The sequence below is a fragment of the Megascapheus bottae genome, chromosome 26, assembly GCF_031878675.1.
Source record: "Megascapheus bottae isolate mThoBot1 chromosome 26, mThoBot2.hap1, whole genome shotgun sequence".
In the NCBI taxonomy this organism is placed as follows: domain Eukaryota; kingdom Metazoa; phylum Chordata; class Mammalia; order Rodentia; family Geomyidae; genus Megascapheus; species Megascapheus bottae.
In genome coordinates, this window is record NC_143534.1 from 2,067,285 (window position 1) to 2,082,176 (window position 14,892).

General features: G+C 55.8%; 1 protein-coding gene across 2 annotated transcripts in view; it reads left to right on the forward strand.

The window, feature by feature from the left end:
• Nucleotides 1–14,497, forward strand: part of Edaradd (EDAR associated via death domain) — a 29,012-nt gene extending 14,515 nt beyond the window's left edge. The window contains exons 1-6 of one of the 2 annotated variants that reach the window (XM_090318773.1): nucleotides 2,680–2,820; nucleotides 6,079–6,137; nucleotides 7,424–7,463; nucleotides 9,830–9,891; nucleotides 13,279–13,324; nucleotides 13,618–14,497. In XM_090318773.1, the coding sequence (XP_090174899.1) occupies nucleotides 2,790–2,820; nucleotides 6,079–6,137; nucleotides 7,424–7,463; nucleotides 9,830–9,891; nucleotides 13,279–13,324; nucleotides 13,618–14,000 (621 nt within the window). In that variant the 5' untranslated portion in view covers nucleotides 2,680–2,789 and the 3' untranslated portion in view covers nucleotides 14,001–14,497. Of the gene's footprint in view, nucleotides 1–2,679; nucleotides 2,821–6,078; nucleotides 6,138–7,423; nucleotides 7,464–9,829; nucleotides 9,892–13,278; nucleotides 13,325–13,617 lie in introns of those variants that run through there. The other variant, XM_090318774.1, reaches the window with a different exon arrangement.
• The last annotated feature ends 395 nt before the right edge of the window (nucleotides 14,498–14,892 follow it).

Sequence of the window (14,892 nt, forward strand, 5' to 3'; positions counted from 1 at the left end):
CCCCAACCCAACCCCAGACCCCGCCAAGACCTCCTCAACCCAACCCCAGACCCCAGACCCCACCAAGACCTCCCCAACCCAACCTCAGACCCCAGACCCCGCCAAGACCTCCTCAACCCAACCCCAGACCCCAGACCCCACCAAGACCTCCCCAACCCAACCCCAGACCCCTCCAAGACCTCCCCAACCCAACCCCAGACCCCGCCAAGACCTCCTCAACCCAACCCCAGACCCCAGACCCCACCAAGACCTCCCCAACCCAACCTCAGACCCCCAGACCCCACCAAGACCTCCCCAACCCAACCTCAGACCCCCAGACCCCGCCAAGACCTCCCCAACCCAACCCCAGACCCCAGACCCCACCAAGACCTCCCCAACCCAACCCCAGACCCCACCAAGACCTCCTCAACCCAACCCCAGACCCCAGACCCCACTAAGACCTCCCCAACCCAACCCCAGACCTCAGACCCCACCAAGACCTCCCCAACCCAACCCCAGACCTCAGACCCCACCAAGACCTCCCCAACCCAACCCCAGACCCCGCCAAGACCTCCTCAACCCAACCCCAGACCCCAGACCCCACCAAGACCTCCCCAACCCAACCCCAGACCCCAGACCCCACCAAGACCTCCCCAACCCAACCCCAGACCCCAGACCCCGCCAAGACCTCCCCAACCCAACCCCAGACCCCAGACCCCGCCAAGACCTCCCCAACCCAACCCCAGACCCCACCAAGACCTCCTCAACCCAACCCCAGACCCCAGACCCCACCAAGACCTCCCCAACCCAACCCCAGACCTCAGACCCCACCAAGACCTCCCCAACCCAACCCCAGACTTCAGACCCCACCAAGACCTCCCCAACCCAACCCCAGACCCCAGACCCCACCAAGACCTCCCAACCCAACCTCAGACCCCAGACCCCGCCAAGACCTCCTCAACCCAACCCCAGACCCCAGACCCCACCAAGATCTCCCCAACCCAACCCCAGACCCCGCCAAGACCTCCTCAACCTCAGACTCCAGACCCCACCAAGACCTCCTCAACCCAACCCCAGACCCCAGACCCCGCCAAGACCTCCCCAACCCAACCCCAGACCCCGCCAAGACCTCCCCAACCCAACCTCAGACTCCAGACCGCACCAAGACCTCCCCAACCCCAGACCCCAGACTCCACCAAGACCTCCCCAACCCAACCTCAGACCCCAGACCCCGCCAAGACCTCCCCAACCCAACCCCAGACCCCGCCAAGACCTCCTCAACCCAACCCCAGACCCCAGACCCCGCCAAGACCTCCCCAACCCAACCTCAGACCCCAGACCCCGCCAAGACCTCCCCAACCCAACCCCAGACCGCGCCAAGACCTCCTCAACCCAACCCCAGACCCCAGACCCCACCAAGACCTCCCCAACCCAACCTCAGACCCCAGACCCCGCCAAGACCTCCTCAACCCAACCCCAGACCCCAGACCCCACCAAGAGCTCCCCAACCCAACCCCAGACCCCGCCAAGACCTCCCCAACCCAACCCCAGACCCCACCAAGACCTCCTCAACCCAACCCCAGACCCCAGACCCCACCAAGACCTCCCCAACCCAACCTCAGACCCCAGACCCCGCCAAGACCTCCTCAACCCAACCCCAGACCCCAGACCCCACCAAGACTTCCCCAACCCAACCCCAGACCCCACCAAGACCTCCTCAACCCAACCCCAGACCCCAGACCCCACCAAGCCTCCCCAACCCAACCCCAGACCTCAGACCCCACCAAGACCTCCCCAACCCAACCCCAGACCTCAGACCCCACCAAGACCTCCCCAACCCAACCCCAGACCCCCCCAAGACCTCCTCAACCCAACCCCAGACCCCAGACCCCACCAAGACCTCCCCAACCCAACCCCAGACCTCAGACCCCACCAAGACCTCCCCAACCCAACCCCAGACCCCAGACCCCACCAAGACCTCCCCAACTCAACCTCAGACCCCAGACCCCGCCAAGACCTCCTCAACCCAACCCCAGACCCCAGACCCCACCAAGACCTCCTCAACCCAACCCCAGACCCCAGACCCCACCAAGACCTCCTCAACCCAACCTCAGACCCCAGACCCTGCCAAGACCTCCCCAACCCAACCCCAGACCCCACCAAGACCTCCTCAACCCAACCCCAGACCCCAGACTCCACCAAGACCTCCCCAACCCAACCCCAGACCTCAGACCCCACCAAGACCTCCCCAACCCAACCCCAGACCCCGCCAAGACCTCCCCAACCCAACCCCGGACCCCAGACCCCGCCAAGACCTCCCCAACCCAACCCCGGACCCCAGACCCCGCCAAGACCTCCCGAACCCCGCTCTTGATCCTGGCCCGCGACCTCCCCAGCGTTGCCCAAGACCCGGACCGAGGGGCGACCGGGGAGAGCACAGGCGCCCTCCAGTCCCTGCGCCCCGGGCTGCCCCGTGGCTTCTGCCCTGCGCCCTCCATGGGAGAAGGCTTGGCCCCACCGACGGCTCGGCCGAGTGTCTGGGCAGGAATCGAGGGCTACGAGGAGCGAGGAGACCGGGGAGAGGGAAAGGGAGGGAGTGAGGGGAGGAGGATGGAGGGGGGGAGCGGATGGGGGAGCGGAGGGGGGGAGTGGGAGGAGCGGAGCCTCCGCCGCCGCCGCCGCCGCGGGGCGCACCGAGCGCCCAGGTTTGGTGCCCCGCGCGTGAGCCGCCGGACGTCGGGCCCGTGGGGTTCCGCTCTCCTCCCGTCCCCGCGGCCGTCCAGTCCGGCCCGGCGCCCTCGGCCGCCCGCATGGCTTCTCCGGTCGACCCCCTGCGCGCAGGTAAGGGGCGAGCGCCCGGCCCTCGCCCGGAGCGCGGTCGCGGCCCCGGGGCTCGCCCGGCCAGGGCCGCTGTGCCTGGGCCCCGCGCCGGCCCAGGGCGGGAGGGGCGGAGGCGTCCCCGGCCCACGCCGCGGCCCGGGCCAGGCGCTTTTGTTCCGGGCCCCCGCGGTGCCAGGTTACAACAAGTCCTGGCACCCGAGCGGGCTGGGCTCGGGGTGGCCTCCGGGCCCTGCTCCCCCGTCTGCCCCCTCGCCCTTCCCGGGACGGCTCCGTGCCCCGGCCCGCGTGGAGGCCCCGCCGTGGGTTTCTTGGCCCCGCGGGCCCCGGGCCTGGCCCCCGAGGCTGGCCCCGGCCTCGTCCCCGCCCTGGCCTGCGCGCCCGGGCCGCGTGCGCTCTGCCGCGGGCGCAGCGGAGGGCCGCGTGGAACCGGCGTCCCCGGGACTTCACCGGGGAGCGGACACGCTCGCTGCCTGCAGAAGGAACAGGCCGGGTTTCCCCCGCGCCTCCTCCCCAAACCCGCTGAAGACAGAGCCTCTGCGGATGGGGAGCCGGGGTGCCCGGCCGAAGCTGCTGGGGAGAGGATTGAAGGGGGGCAGCCCACCCGCCGGGGCTGCCGTGGGGGGGTCCCCGAACCGCGGCTCCAGGGAAGGAGGGCTGACAGCCTGGAGGAGACTGGGGGGCGACAGAAATGGCCAGGAGTGCCGGCGGAACCCCCGCGGTGGCCGGCCCCGGCCGCCCCCCCCAGGCCCGCACAGAACCACCCCACCCAACCAAGGCCTCCGCAGGCCCCTGGGGAGCAGGGGCGCGGGGCCCTCGGGTGGCTCCAGCAGGAGGACCCGTGCGTGGACGGCCTGTCCTCGGGCGGTGTCCCCGCGGGTCACAAGCCTTCCCTGCCCTCCTGCGCCCTGCACCAGGCGGGGCCTCGCCCGCGTGCCCAGCGGGACCAGCCTGGCCCGCCTAAGCGGCCGGGTGCGTGGGGATGTGCGGTTCTGTCCCCCGTCCCGCCCTCCTGCCCCAGGCTGGGGACTCCATACTGTTTTAAGAACCAGTATGAAAACAGCGGGGTGTGTGTGGGAGGGGGAGGGGGAGAGCTCTGAAATCCAAGTTCAAAGAGTTGCCTCGAATTCTTGTCTGGGAAGCACAAAGAGCCCCACTCTCCCAGCTCAGGAGGCTGGGGAGAAGCTCCCTCGGTTTTCTCGGATAGGACCTCTGTGAGAACTGCCCGTGCAAACGTCCTCTAGGAACGGTGGACTCCTCTGGAATGGGGCAAGGAAAGGGAGATGGCACCAGGCTGGCCTATGCCCCCAGCCTCCCCACTCGATGACGCTGCAGATGTGGATGTCCTCATAGGTGCCGAGATGAGGCAAGGTATCCAGGAGGGAAGCGTTCTCTCCCCCCCAGATATCCAGACGCTCCTAAAACACCAGTCTGGCAGGGCGAGGGTTGAAGCCTGGACAACCGTATAAAGCATGATTGGACAACGAAGGTTTGATGTGGAGATGTGATTGGAGCATGTGAAGGAGCGGTGTGATTGATTGGACAAAGAGAGTCTGGCTCAGTTCTGTAGACGGAGGGGACAAGGCTGGCAACTGGGACTCTTCCTGCCTGCCTCCCTACCCCAGCGCCGCAGTTCTTCCTGCCAGGATGGGGCAGGCCCTTCTGGTAGATACATTTTTGACCTACAGTCAGATGAAGCAGGTTAGAAATGTCAAGGGGGTCAGGCAGGGCAAGCTAGTGTCCCTCTGGTGTCCCTTGGGGAGGTAACTGTGAGTCAGGGACTGTAGACTCAGACCAAAACATGTGGTGTCACCAAGACTGGCAGTGCAGCCCCTCCACTGTGAGCTCAGGTGGACAGGCTCTTACTGTGTGACCCCCACAGTCACCACGCATGTGCTATGACAGGAGCAGACTACCCCGAGGACCCATCCCTCTCAGCCCTACTGTTCCAGGTTAAGGATATATGATCACCACAACCAAATGACTCTGCTGCCTGAACAGACTCTACAGTCTGAACAACACTGCATCAGAGAGGCTCCTCGGCCTCTTCCCAGCTGATGGGGAGTGAGCTGAGGGAACCAGGTAGCTTTGAAAAGGAACCTAAGGCCAGATGGGGTGTGACAGCCCCCCACCAGCCCTAGCAGAGCAGTAGGCCTTGCCCTCCCTGAGCTTGATGTGTCTCCTTCTGCCTCAAGCTCCTCAGTGGCCCCCATTTGATGCCAGTTCCTTGTCTGGGGGTTCAGACCACTGTCACCTGAAGCCAGTAAAAAGTATGTTTTTAGAACTTTAAATAAAAATTTACTTGGTACCTAATCATTGTATTTCAGCAACCCCAAGACATCTAGGTAAGGATTTGGGGAAACTTTCTGCTTAGGAATCTGTTTCAAATAACTAGGAGTGCCCCCCCCCCCCAAACTGCCTTGCAAGAACAACTTTGGGCCTGTGAGAGCTGAGTTCCTCTGTCTTAGCCTCAGCCAGCTGCTGAAGGTGCTAGGGACACATGTGGATACCACAGTGGGCGGGCTGTGTGAGCATGTTTGAGATATCCTTGACAAGTTCACAGCCTGCTGCACAGCAAAGGCTGGTGAAGTCAAGACCTTTGCAAACAAAAAGAAAAGACCTGAACATGCCTCTGTCCCAGCTGTAAGCACAACCCCTTTGTGAGGCCCACCTCAGCTCAATGCTGTGCTGCAGAAAATAATAAAACCCCTCCATCCCTTCCTGCTTAAGTTCCATTACCAAAACCACAGACATGTGGCTTCTAGCCCTGTTGTCTTCTGCCTGTCTTTTGATATGTCCACACTACTCTGGTCCAAGGGGGTGGCACGCAGCTGGAATTCTCTGAAATGACAGCATGGACATCTCCAGGGCCATTTTTGCAGGCCTGCCTAGGGTCCTAGCGTAAACGCCTACAGGTACTCCTAGGTGAGTCCTGCAGACTCGTACAGGTGAGGACCCCCCCCCCCCCGCCTCCTCCACGGGCACCCAGAGCTCCTTCCTTGCTCTGCACTGTGGCCTTGGTGAGTCTGCCTTTCAGAGCCATCACCTTGACACTCTGGCTGTCTCCATGCAGATGCCCAGCTGCATTGTCCATTCTGGGAATGGACGGTGGTTCCTGGGATTCAAGCTGTTCTGCACTTCCTGACGTATGGTCCCGTGTCTCTGTGCTCTACTAGAACACAGCCCAGTCACCATTCTTGGCACCACTGGCAAAGGTTCTTTCCATTGGTAGAAATTCTCTCCCTTCTTTTTTCTTTCCAGATCAGATGGCCAAGGAGCCAGTGGAAGACACAGACCCCAGCACTTTATCTTTCAACACGGTGGGTTCCAGATTGAACTGTTGTGGCCACACTTGGTGTTCAGCTCTCCGTATCCCCCACCCCATCCCCCCCACCCTCCCTCCATCTCTCCCTGCCCCCTTTCCTCTTCCCTCCCTCCCTCCTTCCTCCCTCCTTCCTTCCTTCCTTCCTTGCTTTTTGTCATGGGCTTTTGTGTTCAAGGCTAGCACTCTTCCCCTTGAACCCAGCTCCACTTCCAGCTTTTTGAGCTTAATTGGGGACAAGCGTCTCACAGACTTTTCCTACCCAGTGTGGCTTTGAACCTCAATCCTCAGATCTTAGCTTCCTGAGTAGCTAGGATTGAAGGTGTGAGCTAGTGGCAGCCAGCTCCACTCCCATGCCTGTGACTTGACATTTCTCAATATGATTTGCAGGAGGATCCAACACACCAAAGTTGGGATTTTTTTGACATTAAACTTCTTATCCAAGTATGGCATATGGAGCAATAAATTTTAGATTTCTCTGAGCCAAAAAATAGTGTTAGATCCTGGTCTTGTTTTGTACATATTAGAATTTTTCTAACATCATAACAGCACTCTGGTTCTACATTTATTTGCTTCTCTCCTCCTTCAGAGGAAAGCATACGTGACACCTACAGCCAACTTGGAAAGTGTCACTTTGTTCAGGCTGCAGAGCAGGAGACATGGGGAGTAGATGGCAGTGGGGGGGTCAGGACAGGGAAGGTGGGCACATTCTCAGTCCTCATGGAAGTGTTCAGACGAGGCTGTCCAGTTTAATCTGAAACAAGTTTACAGAACATTAGATACCTGAACCTGCTATCACCAAATTAAAACTACGTGACACACACTCTGTGTGTGTGTGTGTGTGTGTGTGTACATGTGTACATGTACCCAGTTGTGAACAATGCCCAGAACACATGCCCATTGACTCTCACCAAAATACAGAGAAGAAATGGCGCCACCCATAATGCACACAGACCAGAGCCCCTCCATGCTGGCTGCAGGAAATAGACAGGAAGATGGAGCCTGTCCAATAGAGTGGAGGTATGGTTGAGTGGTCAGAGCTCAAGGACAGAGAAGAAGCCTTTCTCTGTGCTAGGTTCCAGCATTTGCTTCTTGGACACGTTGATTTCATTTCTACAGAAGGAGAATGAAAACAACCAATAGGTCAGGCCCATTGCTAACTCCACGAAAACCTTCCAAGACTTTAATCAGAAGTTAGGACTTATCCTGCACCAAGTTTTCATTACATTTGGATCTTCTGCCTGACATTTAAAACTAACCCTTCTCTTTTGTTTGTTTCTACAGTCAGACAAATACCCCATTCAAGACACTGGACTCCCAAAAGGTATGTACAAATAACATAACTACTTGGATTTCTGATTAATGTTTTGAACCACGCATTAATGAAAGTAATTTTTCACTGTTTAAAAGTGTAAAGCAGAAACATGCTAGCGCTTAGCTCATGGCATGATATACAATGTGTCTCAGAATGTAATTTTGTTAAAATGTTTAATTTTAGCGAATGATTTTGTTAAATGTATAATTGGGAGCTAGGCGGCTCACACCTGTAATCCCAGATACTGAAAAGCTGAGATTTGAAGATCATGATTGGAAGCCACCCTAGGCAGGAAAGTCTGTAAGACTCTTATCTCCAATTAACCACCCAAAAAGCCAGAAGTCAAGCTGTGGCTCAAGTGGTAGAGTGCTAGCCTTGAGCAAAAAGAAGCTCTGGGACAGTACCTAGGCCCCAAGTTCAAGCCACATCATAGGCAAAATAAAGAAAGAATATAAACTGTGGCTGAGGTGGTAGAGAGCCAGACAGTGAGGGAAAGAATCAGATACTGAATTTGAGTCCCAGTTTTGTACCCCAAAATTTTATTATTATTTTTGTAGGTTATTGGGGCTTGAACTGAGGAACCCGTGTGTGTTCCCGAGCTGTTTTGCTGGTGCTCTACCACTTTGAGCCCTAGTTCCATTTCTGGCTGGCTCTGAACTATGTTCCTCAAATCTCAGCCTCCTGAGTAGCTCGGATTACAGATGTGAGCCACCAGCACCTGATACACAAATTATCTTGTCATCAGTTATAGATTGTGTCTCTGCTGTTTTTTACCAAGCATAAAAACATAAGCAGCGTGAGTTTTATGCTGCTCATTTTTAAACGAAGGCCAAAGTGGAGTGTTTTCTAATGATGTGGAAATGGAGTGCAGTTCTGGAGTTTGAATCTGATGCATTATTATGCTTTCATTCTCATCTGGAATAAACATCAGGTTTTGGGGTGCCTTCTGTGGCACCTCTTTTCTGGCAGTTCTGCCGCAGGTCTGCAGGCTCTTGACTCCCGTGATGTCAGAGTTCCCGTCATGTAGCTCCCGATGCCGTGGGGAAACACTGGCTTCCATGCTCGGAAGACACATTTTGAGAGGGGGAAAAATGGTGCTTGGCAAAACACATGAAGAGTTGGTCATCCCAATGTTGTTTTCTTTTTCTCTGTTGCTTCAAAAGATTTATAAATACCGTTTATTTTACTGCTGATAGTTTGGTAGGCCTTGGATGGGACTTTGACATGGGGTCCACGTTCAGTTGGTGATTTTGTCTGGGACCTCCCACGGTGAGGACATCAAGCCACTGGTTTTGAGAGTCACCTTTGGGCTCCGGAGAGCAGAAGAGCCGGGCATGTCTGGTGTGCTGGCCCACAGACACTTTTCCTTTCCTGGGTCTCAGCCCACCTGGGGGAGCAGAGGTGGGGGGAGCCACTGCCTCTGTCCAGGCCACCGTGGAATTCTTCCAGAAGGGGAGGCGAGTGCCTTCTGCCCACCTCACAGCAGCCATCCTAGGCGCAGGCTGACACGCCAGTCAAGCGCTGCTCAGGATGGCGGTAGCTGGCCCAGGTGGCCAGGGAGGATCAGCAGACTCCTGGCTTGTTGAGGGCTTTTGCCTGACCCTGGGCACCGTCCAGGTAGAGAGCTCGGCTCTGACTGCAGGCCTGGGCCTGCATGGACCGCCAGTCCACACCGAGTAGTCTAGCCCATCTGAGCAGCTTTCACCCTGGCACAAGATCATTGTAGGTGAGCGAGGCGGGGAGACTCCTGACAAAGAGAGCACAGCCCCCATCTGGGGACAGCTGCCAGTGGATCCCAGCAGCCCCTCCGTCCCCAGGGAGTTACTTAGTAACAGCAGTTCACAAATTCTGTCCTTGACCGTGGTGGGGCCATCCTGTTCCTTATGCCAGTGGTTTTGATGACCTTGGCTCTGAGGATGAGAAAAGCTCCCGCTGCAGGATGATAAGACACCAGGCAAGGACAGTTGAAACAAACCGCAGTTGAGGTGTCGTGTGTCCCGAAGGCGCACAAGGGCACTCCACCTTGCAGGACCACGCTGGGCTCTACTGGGGAACAGAGCAGAAAGCCAGCGGCTATGTGATTAAACAGGCAGCATGCCTGAGGTCCCCATGAGGAGGAGACTGGCTTTAATTATTCCACGGGCCATCAAGGCCTGGAACTTGCGGAACAGGGAGGCAGGCCTGGTCCCTGCAAGGCAGACGGTGGAACAGACTTGGTCTCAGGAGAGGCAATGAGAAGAGAACTTGCCATTAGGCAATTTAAGCCCTACCAGTTTTTACCAGAGGTCAAGGCAAGCTTGTGATACAGAGCCTTCATCTTAGTGTGAACAGCAGAGGGTGTCCTTTCCAGTCAAGTTGTGTGTGTTTTTCCCTAGCTGAGGAGTGTGACACAATAACATCAAACTGCCCACCAAGTTCTGCCGATCCAGATCAGGAGGTAAGGATCGTTTCAGTGCCTCGTCACCTCCCTTCGGTACTCACTAACCCACCTTCCTCTCGTTGTTGTCGTTATTTTGCCAGTTCTGGAGCATGAACTCAGCTGGGCACTGTCCCTGAACCTCTTTTGCATAAGGCTAGTACACTACCACTTAAGTCACAGTGCCACTCTGGCTCACTCTGTGTATGTGATACCGAGGAATGGATTCCAGGGCTTTGTGCTTGGTAGGCAAGCACTCTACCACATTCCCAGCCCAGATTGCTTCTGGGGCTTGGACTCTGGGCCTGGGCGCTGTCCCCGAGCTCTTCAGCTCAAGACTACTGCTCTACCCTTGAAGCACAGCCCCGCTTTTTTGAACGATCTCATACAGTGCTTTAAAAGTAAAGAATGGTCAGACAAGGGGCACGCACCTGTAATCCCGACATTTGGGAGGTTGGGAGGTTGCAGCTGAAGGATCTTGAGTTCAAGGCCAGCTTAGGCTGTGTATAGGGAGACTCTATCTCAAGGTAAACAAATAGTAAAGAACAAATAGCAGAACGTTGAGGTAACAAAATAACTTTGAATTATCTCGGTAAGGTAGCATATCTACCACTGTTTTGTCACTTGAACTACTGGTCTCTTCAGTCCGTTCTGTAGCATAAATATGAATTATGATTGAGAACAGAATGTGAGTGTTAGCTGGACAGGAGAGTCGCTCTCTTTCACATGTCATTGATACACAGGAGGGAAAATTATGAGCCAACAGAACTGGATAATGCGCTGGTGGCTCACACCTGTAATCCTAGCTCCTTAGGAAGCTGAGATCTGAGGATCTTGATTCAAAGCCAGCCTAGGAAAATAAGCCTGTGAGACTCTTATCTCTCTTTTCTCCAATTAACCCCCTGAAAACTGAAAGTGGCACCGTGAGTGGTAAAGGGACATTTTAGCCCAGGCTGGCTGTGAACTCTGATCCTACATCTCAGCCTCCTGAGTAGAGGATGACAGCCCTGAGCAACAGGCACCTGGCTGAGGACAGCCGTCTCTCTCAGAGAACCAGAGGGCAGAAAATGCCATAAAGAAAGCACTGGAAGGTGTGGAGCCCCCTGGAATCACGAGTCTGTGCTAGAGCGTGTTCCAGCATTCTGGCCCTGCAGCACAGCAGGTGATGCTTGCAGAGCCAGCTCCCCTCCTGCAGACTCCCCCCCCCAGCCGTGCCTGGTGGCTCCAGGCACTGACTGCACCCGAGCTGAGTGGCTGGGACTGTGTCTCCTGCTCTTCATGGCCCGGAAAGTTAGACTTTGTGTGTCACTGTTCAGTAATGGTGGGCCAAAGCGAGGCAATGAGACCTCCAAGGGTTTCCCAGACTCTAGAGCTCTGAGCCAGACCTTCCTCCCTTCCTTCCTTCCTTCCTCCCTCCCTCCCTCCCTTCCTTCCTTCCTTCCTTCCTTCCTTCCTTCCTTCCTTCCTTCCTTCCTTCCTTCCTTCCTTCCCTCCTCTCTCTCCTTCCCTTCCTTTCCTCCTCTCTCTCCCTCCCTTCCTTTCTTTCTGGGGTGCGCGCGCTTTGCACTCTGGTTGCTCACGAGTGGCATTCTACCACTTGAGCCATGCCTCCAGTTCCAGCCTTTTGCTTGTTAATTGCATTTAAAGAGTCTCACAGATTTGTTTGCCCTGGTTGACTTTGAACTGTGATCCTCAGGTCTCAGCCTCCTGGATAGGTAGGATTGTAGGTGTGAGCCACCAGAGCCCAGCTTTGTTTCTTTCTAAATTATCCAGACATTAGAAAACAGACTAAGCACTGAAGGGGCCCTTAGAAGCTAGAAGGCAGAATAGGAGCGAATGCTACTGGAACAAAGTTGGGTTGCTCTTTGAGAGGCAGAATCCCATGCAACAGACTGGTGGCTTTGGTAGAGAGTAAGGGGCTCTCTGCTGGAAGAGAGCCGAAGCCACGGTGTGCACAGGGAGATCTGCTCCTGGTGGGAAGTCAGACAGCAGCCCGACAGGTCCCTGCCTGCCCCTCTGGCCGCACAGCGGTCTTGTCAAGCTCTGACAAGACCCACTTCACACAGCCAGGAGCCCTTCAATTGTTTCTTCCTCTGAGGGAGAATCCAACAGCACTGGTTGCTTTATGAGTCCTCACCTCACCCTTGCTGTGAAGTTTATAGAATGAGGAGCCGCTGCTATGAGGTGAAACTATAAAACAGTTTTTACTTAGGGAAAAACCTCATGTTTTAGCAGGGACCACAAATACCACAATACCTGTCAACTTCTAGCATCCATGCATTTTGATACGACCTGCAGTTCCTGTTCTGTTTTGAAGAGCCAAGTTTCTGATTCACCAAGCAGAACTGCGCTGATAAAAGCACACACAGACCTGCCTGGTCTTGCTAGAAACACGCAGATGTTCAGAGGCCAGCTGTGAGCTATGAATGGAGGTCCTGACTCTGGGTTTCTACACGTGGGCTACATGAAGTCATTCCTGTCCTTCATAGGCTACCTGTGGCTTGTAGCTCACACACACACACACACACACACACACACACACACACACACACACACACGCCTGGTTCAAGCAAATAAGAAGGATTGAAGTGAGTTCAGCAAGCTGGTTTGGTTGTTCTAATAAAGACAGTGAGTCAAGGAAGAGGACTCAAAGCAAGGATTGCTTTGAGTCTTCAGGGAGGGTTCACAGGAGATTAGAGTGGGCTTGGATGGAGGACACACTACTACAGACGACTGAGACCTGGGGCTGTGAGCTTCCAGCAAGGAGAAAGGCTTCACAGAGTCAAGGACGACTGCTTAACAGGGTGTAGAACACACCATCACTGTGGAGTTAGCACTTTCATGTGTGGCTAGCCACTGGGCCTGAACTCAACACTGTGTTCTCACTTGGGTTTTTTTTTCCTCTCTATCTCAAGGCTGGTCCTCTACCACTTGAGCCACAGCTCTACTTCTGGCTTTTTGCTGGTTACTTGGAGATAAGAGCCTCATGGAATTTTCTGCCCAGGTTGGCTTTGAACTGCGATTCTCAGATCTCAGCCTCCTGAGTAGCTAGAATGACAGGGAGAAGCCACTAGTGTCTGGCTTGGTCCTCTGTTTTAAACAGCACAAACCAGACACTAACGGGGTCCACAAATACGTACCAGGTGTGCCCTGTGGCAGGCTGCGTTCTGGGCATGCACACAGCTGATTCTCCCCTTGGTCCTATTCTTAAGGCCTGCCCCCACCCAATAGAGAACACTCACCTGTGGTTGTGGTTTGAATTTTTGTTTTTATTGTTATTAAAAAGGTGATGTACAGGTACCTAAATCAAGTCAGGAGCACATTTCCTCATGGATATGGCACTCTTCCCTCCCTGGCACTCTCTCCCTGTCGCTGTGATTTTAATGATGGTTTCATTCTTGTTTCTAGGGAGAGGAAAATGGCTTCCCGGACAGTACTGGAGTACCTCTCTCAGGTAAAGATATCGGGGCCTCAGGGATGGCTAGCGCTGGAAGCAGAGTTGAGAATGTGTTTATCCCTAATGCACTTCTGTGTGTGTGTGTGTGTGTGTGTGTGTGTGTGTGTGTGTGTGTGTGGTGTGTGTGGTGTGTGTGGTGTGTGTGTGTGTGTGTGTGTGTGTGTGTGTGGTGTGTGTGTGTGTGGTGTGTGTGGTGTGTGTGGTGTGTGTGTGGTGTGTGTGTGTGTGTGTGTGGTGTGTGGTGTGTTCTAGAAAGCAGCGATGACCTGGCGTCCCCTTTCTTCCCGAAGGAGTCAGCCAGGACGCGCTGTGCCAGGAAGGCTGTTCCTGCCCCTCCTGTTCCCTGCGGGCCCCCACCATAAGCGACCTGCTGGATGACCAGGACGTACTGGACGTGATCAGGATGAAGCTGGACCCGCGTCACCCCACGGTGAAGAACTGGAGGAACTTCGCCAGCAGGTGGGGCATGTCCTACGACGAGCTCTGCTTCCTGGAGCAGAGGCCGCAGAGCCCCACCTTGGAGTTCCTGTTCCGCCACAGCCAGAGGACGGTGGCCCAGCTCATGGAGCTGTGCCGGCTCTACCACAGGGCCGACGTGGAGAAGGTGTTGCGCAGGTGGGTGGACGAGGAGTGGCCCCGGAGGGGCCGCCCAGACCGCCGCACACCCTTCTAGACCTCCACGCCGCCCGGGCCTCTCCCATGAGCCGGGGGTGTGAAGCTGATCCCAGGAGTTCAGACTGGAGTGGATCAGGCTGTGAGAGAAATAAAACGAACCCCGCTCCCCGCTGCTGAGGATCTCCAGGGCCTGGGCCCTGGGTGGCTCTGGCGGGTGGGTGACATGCTCTGGAGGAGTTTCGGCCACCGCCGACATCCACGCAGGACATGTTACAGCTCCATCCCATCCCTCCTGCTTCTGTTATGAGTCTTGTTCAGTAATGAGCAACTGGGCGTGATCTGGCTGAGCCACACGGAATGCAGATGTCATACCTTTGTGTGAATGTACTGGGTGGAGTTTGAACTGGAGGCTTCTTGTTTGCTAGTCAAGGGCGATTCTGCTTGAGTCATACCTCCAGCCCTTCGTTTGGTGCTAGTCCTGGGGTTTGAACTCAGGGTCTGATCTGTGTTGCTCAAGGCTAGCACTCTACCACTGGAATCACAGTGCCACGTGTGACCCTGTATGTATGTGTGTGTGTGCGTGCATGTGCGTGTCTTATTGGAGAGGAGTCTCATGGATTTTCTGTTGTTCCTGGTTTGGCTTCTAACTGTGGTCCTCAGATCTCAGCCTCCCAACTAGAACCTTTGTCTTCAAATTCAGGAACAGCAGGGAATTCCACTGCAATACAGCACCATCTCCTCTCCAGCTGACTGTGAATAATTTCTAGCCCAGGATCTATCATCCTCGAGGACATGGCCTTGAAAGCTCTGTGTGTATGTGTGTGTGTGTGTGTGTGTTATTTTAAGGTATCATGTTGGCTAGGCTGACGCTCTACTGCCACACTTCCAGCCTTTGATTATTTTTGATAGGATGTTTTCGTTTTCCCTGGGCCTGTGCCCAGACCTCAGTC